We start from the raw sequence: 7,511 nt of genomic DNA, 5'->3' as shown, positions 1-7,511 counted from the left end.
CCTTCCAATTATAATTCTTTCCCATGCTTCCTGCCTTGGGTGACCCACTCAAATTGTGACTTGTGCTTTATTTATAATGAACCAAAGTTTTACTGTGGTTGTTGGGGATTTTAACATTAGATGAGCAAGCTATAGCAACAGTTATTCTCAAGGACACACAAAATCATTTGTCCTAATGGCTTCTCTTTCTGGCTGGCTCAAGAGAACATAAATAAAAATGAAAAGCTCAAATTCCAAGTGGCAATACCATGGAAGACTTCTTTTTGAGATTGTCTTTAAAAACCACACTCATATAGCTATTATATATAAATATATGCAATACATGTAACATTCATATATCCATCACACACATATATGTATGTGCACATGTAGATACATATATGTACACACACATATATAATATACATACTATCTACAAAAGTGTCTGTGGGTCTACACAAACTTGTTAGGCTTTTCATGAAAATAGTTTGGGAAATGGCTGCATATATACATGGACACTTGTTAAGTATTAAATCCCTAGATTAAAATTTTTATATTTAAGAAGTATTCTCATAATTGCTTTTTAAAATAAATTTGAAGTAATAGAATCAGCTCTCATCCAAGCAAAATATCAATTTATAAAATTAAGCTTCTTTGCAGTCAGCAAAATTTTTGTCATCAGAATACAAAATGCTAATTGATGGTTACAGTCCCAAAACTGACTTAATTATTCAGAGGATCGTGGTTATTTTTGAGAGGATGGGGAGACCATTGAAATTCCACCCTTCTGAGAACACCTTTCTGAGTTACCCAAGTGTCCTCCGCAGGAACTCTCCTCCTGTTTCGAAAGCTGCAATTCTGAAGTGTTTTAACATCAAGGCTTTCCCTTTCCTGTCCTGGTATATGTCACACTTGCCTGGGAATTATTTCTAGAAACCTCACACAGCCTACCCACCTGGACAACAATTAGAACAGTTTCTCTCTTAGGCTTCTGTTTTGTGATTGTTTTCTTCTAACTTTTTGTTTTCCTCCAGATTACCAAGGTCCTTATTTACATGTTTTGATGCAGTCCTGTAAGAAAATTAGGTAAATATCATCATGTTGACACACGCGCATTTAACTTTGTTTTTTTTTTTTTTAAACTTTGTTTTTCTTCTTAATTTTAGGGTTTACTAATGCATCTTTGAGAAGCAAACGTTTTGCATCTAACACAGGCAAACCAGTGCAGCGAACAGTTCCACAGCAGCGAGCCTTGACTGGTAACAGAACACATTCCAGTGCCATTACCTTGGTAGTGGAGTTGCACTAAATGCATGGCAGGAGAAAAAGCAATCGATTATTTTGAACACAGACTATACAAACTTAGTTGCATCATGTTTTTGGCTGGGTTATTTTTCTCTCCACTTTCTGGGACATAATTATTATCATTGAATAATCCAAATTTTCCTTTTGGGTAGAAACTTGCTACAGAATTTTTCTGAGGGAGTTTTATTAGGGCCTTTCCCTTTCAGCATTCCCTCTTATGCATCCAGATTGAGCGATTGCCCTGTATCTTGCTTTATCAATTGTTTTATTGATTACATCAAAAGCAAGAGTAGAAAGGGGCCCAAGTGTATGACGGAACACTGGCAGCAGAAGCTGACAGAGCTTTAACATGGTGACTCTCAAACTGTGGCCCTGGACCGGCAGTCCCCCCCCCCCCCCCCCCCCCCCCCCCCCCCCCCCCCNCCCCCCCCCCCCCCCCCGGGGAACCGGCAGATGTGGGAATCCTGAGGCCCTGCAACAGAACAATGAAGACAAAAACTCTGGGGGGAGGGCCAGCAATCTGATAAGCGAGACCTCTTGGTGGCTCTGTGGCATGCCCAAGTTTAAGACAATTCAATGTTCAGTCCCCAAGTGGCTGCCATGGTTACACAGGACTAGGTTCTATCCTTTAAGAGCTGAAATCAGGTGTTCTCATGCACACAGCTAAATTCCTTGGTTTTGGGGCAACTCAGGGGAAATCGTTAACTGTATTTCAAAAAGTATACCTTTGGGGTGCCTGGGTGGCACTCTTGGTTAAGTGTCTGACTCTTGGTTTTGGCTCAGGTCAGGATCTCATGGGTTGTGAGATCGAGCCCTGGCGTTGGGCTCTATACTCAGCGCAGCCTACTTCACATTCTCTCTCCCTTTTTCTCTGTCCCCTGTGCTCATGCTCTCCCTGTCTCTAAAATAAATAAATAAACCTAAAAAAAAAAAAAGTGTACCATTTCCTCCCTTCCTTTCTTCCCTTCCTTAACTCCCCCTCCTTCCCTCCCTGTCCTAAGCACATCAACAAAACCACTGTGATATGGTACTTCAAATTATCATTGCCATAAAAGTCCTAGTAGTATTTCTATTTTTAAGAAAAAAAAAAAAAAATATATATATATATATCCAGATGTGTTAAGGCAACTGGGGAGAAAACTCCATTTTTCCCCTAAACGTAATTTTCTCCTAAAAGAATTTTTACAATTTAAAAAATTTTTAACAGTTTTCCCCTAAAAGTATTTCTGTTATTGAAATAGAATTCCTTAAGTCATTTGCTAAGAATCACAACTTTACTCGAAAGAGATATGTAATGGTATATGATATATGTACGAGTGAGATAAAGACATATGGCTCATTTAAACTGGGACACTCATTATATTTAGCAGAAGTTTAATTTAATTTGTGATTTAAAAATTCTTAGTTTAGCTTCAACTACAGCCTTCTAAGTCCATTCATAAGGCAGGAGAGCAAGCTCAAACTCTGCCAACATGACTAAGTGCTAAAATATGTACTAGAATTTTCAACAGACATTTAAAAATGTAAATAAGACATGCTGTAAGTTTGATTCTATGTCTTGACTTATATCATAGTATCACATAAATATTTTCCATCTTGCAGTAATATGGTACATCATGGTGAATGACAACGTCCTTATCGTATGTATTTTCCAGGCAAATGGAAGAATGAAGAAGATGGCCTCGTTTTCTCTCTCATATAGTTTATATATAAAATATATATTATATAATAAAATATATATAAAATAATTTTATATATAAAGTGTAGCATGCATATGCTATCTACATTATTTATATCACATTGTATGTATCACAGATAATTTGAGGTTTAGTCTCTGGCTAACACATCACCTAACTGATAACTTAAGTTTTTTAGTAACCTCAACAGTAAAATGGAGGAATGGTGAATCAGGATGTTCTCTAAGGACTTTTTATAAAGCTTGAACTTTCTATGAATCTTATGAATCATTTTCCTTTTAAAATAAATCTATGAATCCTTTTAAAAATGGTTTTGTTGGGGGCACCTGGGTGGCACAGTTGGTTAAGTGCCCCACTCTTGGTTTTGGTTCAGGTCGTGATCTCAGGGTTGGGAGACTGAGCCCTGCGTTGGATTTCACGCTCAGTGTGGAACCTGCTTAAGGTTCTCTCTTTCCCTCTCCCTCTGCCCCTCCGCACCGCGCTCCCGAGCACTCTCTCTCTCTCAAATAAAATAAATCTTTAAATAAAATAAAAAGTTTGATTGGAGACTAACAACTACACAAGGTAATGTATCTATCATAAACAAACAATTCAATGAATTTTCAAACACTGAATGCTTGACTGTAACCAGTACCCAGCTCAAGAAACAGAAGAGTTGCAGACCCAGAAGTCCCCCCATTATGGTCCTTTCCAGTCACTACCACCTTTCCAATGGTTACCACAATCCTGAATTCTCACAGAAAGCTTTACCTGTCCTTGTAATTTGTATATAAATGGAATCATACCACATGTATTCATTCCTGTCTGCTTTTTATTTAAACTCAAACTAATGTTTGTGACATTCACGGATAATGTTGATTGTAGCTATAGGTTGTTTATTCTCATTGCTACAGAGCTTATGACTGGGTGAATACATGATGATTATTTATTTTACTGGTGCTGGGCATTCTTGTTCTTTGTGGTATTTTACTTATACGTAAGTTAGATCTTCTGTGTGTGCCCCACATGTTTCTTGGCTCGTACGTGCCTCATCTATTCTTTTACCCTTTCTGCCCTTCAATCGAGGTGTTTTCTTTTGATCTGTATCCCAATTTACTTCTCTTGGGTTCTGCTGTGGCCAATCTGCTTTTACTTTTCTGTTTTTTTAAAGATTTTATTTATTTGAGAGAGAGCATGAGTGAGCACAAGGGGATGGAGGGAGGGAGGGAAAGGGAGCAGCAGACTCCTCACTGAACATGGACTCCAAGGCGGGGCTCAATCCCAGGACCCTGAGACCTTACTTGAGCCAAAATCAAGAGTCAGCCACTTAACCAACTGGACACCCTCCCAGTCTGCTTTTAAATTCATCCACCAAAGGCTTATTTTCTAATACAATATTTTTCTGGTCTAAATGTCAATTTGATTTTTAAATATTTTTTAAAAATCTTAATTATCTTTTCCATTCATCTCCTTTGACCATCTTTTCTCCCAAGTTCAATATATTATCTATAGTTACTTTAATGTCCTTGTCTATTTATTAACTACAATGTCCAAATCATGCATGGGTCTGCTTGTCTACTTTTTCTCTTGATTATTGATTGTATTTTCTTGACTCTTTGCACAGCTAGTCCTTTTCATTTTCCATGACACCGTCTATATAAATGAACTGTAGTGACTCCACACAAAGTTATTTTCCATCAGGTGAGATTTCTCTTTTCTTTGTTAAGCCGATAGGGTGAGGGCACAATGACTCCAGTTCAGTCTAGGCTTGGGCTGGGTTAAGGCTCAGGTGCAGTTTTAGTAAGAGTCTACCTTTGGTTTACCCCTATTCCTAAGGCATGGCCGTCTCAGGCTTCTTATTAAGATACTGGCAAGTCTCCCTTTCTTCAGCCCTTAAACACAGAAAGATCAAGCTCTTCCCTTTGGAGAGTCTCCACCCAGATCTCTAGCCATCTGTCTCATGACAATTCAAGATGTAGCCAATCTCTTTCATCCCCTTGACTTGAGTATAAACTCCTTGAGAATAAACACTATGCTTTATTTCTATTTTACCCACAGCACATACTATACTGACTGAATATGGTAGGCAACCAAAGGACATTTCTTTTACTGAATTGAATTAACCAACCTCATCACATCTCATGTATTTCCTTCCACTGTTCCTCATGGTATTAGTGTTCACCAGTATAAAGTCCATACATACCCAGATGCTTTTTTACAGAAGGTAAAATAGAGAGAACACTATGTTGAAATGACAGTACTTAGGTGATTCTTTATTCCAGTCATTTCAAATAAAACTGAATAAAACTATATACATAAACACATACCATGATTATTCTAAGAGCTTCTAACTATATATTCTAATAAATAGTAATAACCATGATTTCTATAAGTCAGTAAGCTATTGTGGTAATCAAGGAAAGCCACATGAGTCTCAAAGCCTCTTCTCTCCTTTCCTTTTATTCTCCTTGCCTTGTCTCACCTCTCCGATTTTTCTGAATTCCTTTTCTCTAGACTTCTTTCACTATCTCTCCCTCTTGCTCTTTTTTCTTTCAAACTCATTTCATTAACCATTATTCTTTGCCTTTAAAGTGAAAATTCCAACTTGTTTGGGGCCACCAGAGAGTGACATATAAAAGAGTCAATGTTCTGTAGGCATATTCTAAAAAAGAAAATTTTTTAAATTAAAAAAATTAGCAATGCAATAAATCAATTTTGCAATTTTGACTTTTTTAACTTTCTTTGACCCATATGGGAAGAAAGAAGTTATGGTATGGTTGAGGACATGATGGATTTCATAACTTTGAAATAAAGTATAGACTATTAGAAGCTCTGGTACCATTAATGATTTAAAAAAAAAAAAACCCAAAACCCTTGTGTTTTGTTAATTCTTACATTTACAACAATTATAAACTCTCAGAAAAATAAAGAATAAACTATTTGATTGTACTAGAGGGTGACAAATAAAGTAGAAACTGAAGGACATTTGACCCTTATACTGGGTGAGCTCTATTTTTATATAACTTCTCTTCTGATGTCACTTCCCAGCTGGAGACATGTTTGACCCTTATACTGGGTAGGCTCTATTTTTATATAACTTCTCTTCTGATGTCACTTCCCAACTAGAGCAAACACTGAAAATAAAGGGGAAAAAAATCTCAGAAAGAAGAGAGCCCGAGTGATGAGAATCCCAAACATGTGTGTAAACCACAGTAAATTCCTTGGATGATCCCTAAACTGTGTGTGTGGAGGAGAGAAGTTTCACTTAGCCAAGCAGAAAGCAACAGCTGGGAAACTTAAAAATGTGACATAGATTTTAGCTACTACTGACACAAGGAAACACAGTTTGGTGTTGAATCTCACCAAACCAAAAGTCCTTGGCAAACATATCAATCTTTTGCAGAAAAGCCAAGCAAAGACTATGTGTTGAGTCTCAGTATTCAACCAAGACAGACATGACATATAAAACAAAATGTCACCTTCACAAAATCAAGGAAATCAGCCAGAAATCTAATTGTCTGCTAGGAGAAACAATCCATATCCTATAGAAGAATACAATGGAACGTGGAATCTCTATAACATATCACCCCAAAAGACTAATACAGGATAATAATTTTAAAAAGTTACCACACATATGAAGAATAGAAAAATGTAATACAAAGTCCAGAGAACGTCCTTGGATGACATAGACTTTGGAAACAGCAGGGAAGAACTTCAAATCAGTTATTGTATTACATAGTCAATGACATAAAGACAAATGTAGTGACAGTGAGAGAACAAACAGACATCTCAGTGCAAAAAAAAGGAAAAAAAATAATTTTACCACTTAAAAACTACAATATTGCAAATGAACAATTCACTGAATTGTCTTATCATCACAGATAGGATGTAGCAGAAGAAAGCCTCAGTGAACTTGAGGACAAAAAAACATAATATTACACATTTTGAAAAGCAGAAAGATGACAGGGAAAAAAAAGACCCTCAGTGACCTGTGGGACAATACTGAACAGTCTAATGTATGTGTAATTGGAGTCCCAGTAGAAGAAGCAAAAGACAATGAGGCTGGAACTAAATTTGAAGAAGCAATGAAAAATACTCCCAGATTTGTTGATATCCATTAACTTGGAGATCCAAAATGCTCAGTAATCCCCAAGGAGGAAAGATACAAAGAAAAACACACCTAAGTATATCATAATCAAACTAACTGAAAGCAAATATAAAGAGGAGGACTTGAAAGCAGCCACAGAAAATTTGCGCAGAGGAACAATGACACGAATTACTGCTGTTTCATCAGGAAAAAATGCATAGCAGAGATAACCAACCATCTTTAAAATGCTTAAAGAGAAATACCTCAACTCAGAATTTTTTTTTATTAAGTTCAATTAGCCAACATATAGTACATTATTAGTTTTTGATGTAGTGCTCAATGATTCATTAGTTGCAGAAGGAGCCGAGATGACCTTCAACAGATGAAAGGATAAAGAAGACTTGTTTGATATATACAATGGAATATTACTCGGCCATCAGAAAGGATGACTACCTACCATTTGC

The 7,511-nt window shown here is 36.8% G+C and overlaps 1 protein-coding gene across 3 annotated transcripts in view; it reads right to left on the bottom strand.

Annotated features, from left to right (window-relative positions):
• Positions 1-934: 934 nt before the first annotated feature.
• The window catches only part of ALCAM (activated leukocyte cell adhesion molecule), a 204,743-nt gene continuing 198,166 nt past the window's right edge, over positions 935-7,511 (bottom strand). For all 3 annotated transcript variants that reach the window (XM_019796245.2, XM_019796246.2, XM_019796247.2), the window contains one exon: positions 935-1,050. In XM_019796245.2, the coding sequence (XP_019651804.1) occupies positions 963-1,050 (88 nt within the window). In that variant the 3' untranslated portion in view covers positions 935-962. The remainder of the gene's footprint in view (positions 1,051-7,511) is intronic.

The sequence above is a fragment of the Ailuropoda melanoleuca genome, chromosome 1 (assembly GCF_002007445.2).
Source record: "Ailuropoda melanoleuca isolate Jingjing chromosome 1, ASM200744v2, whole genome shotgun sequence".
Taxonomy (NCBI): domain Eukaryota; kingdom Metazoa; phylum Chordata; class Mammalia; order Carnivora; family Ursidae; genus Ailuropoda; species Ailuropoda melanoleuca.
Note: the sequence above shows the minus strand (reverse complement) of the source record. Positions and strands in the feature narration are given on the sequence as shown.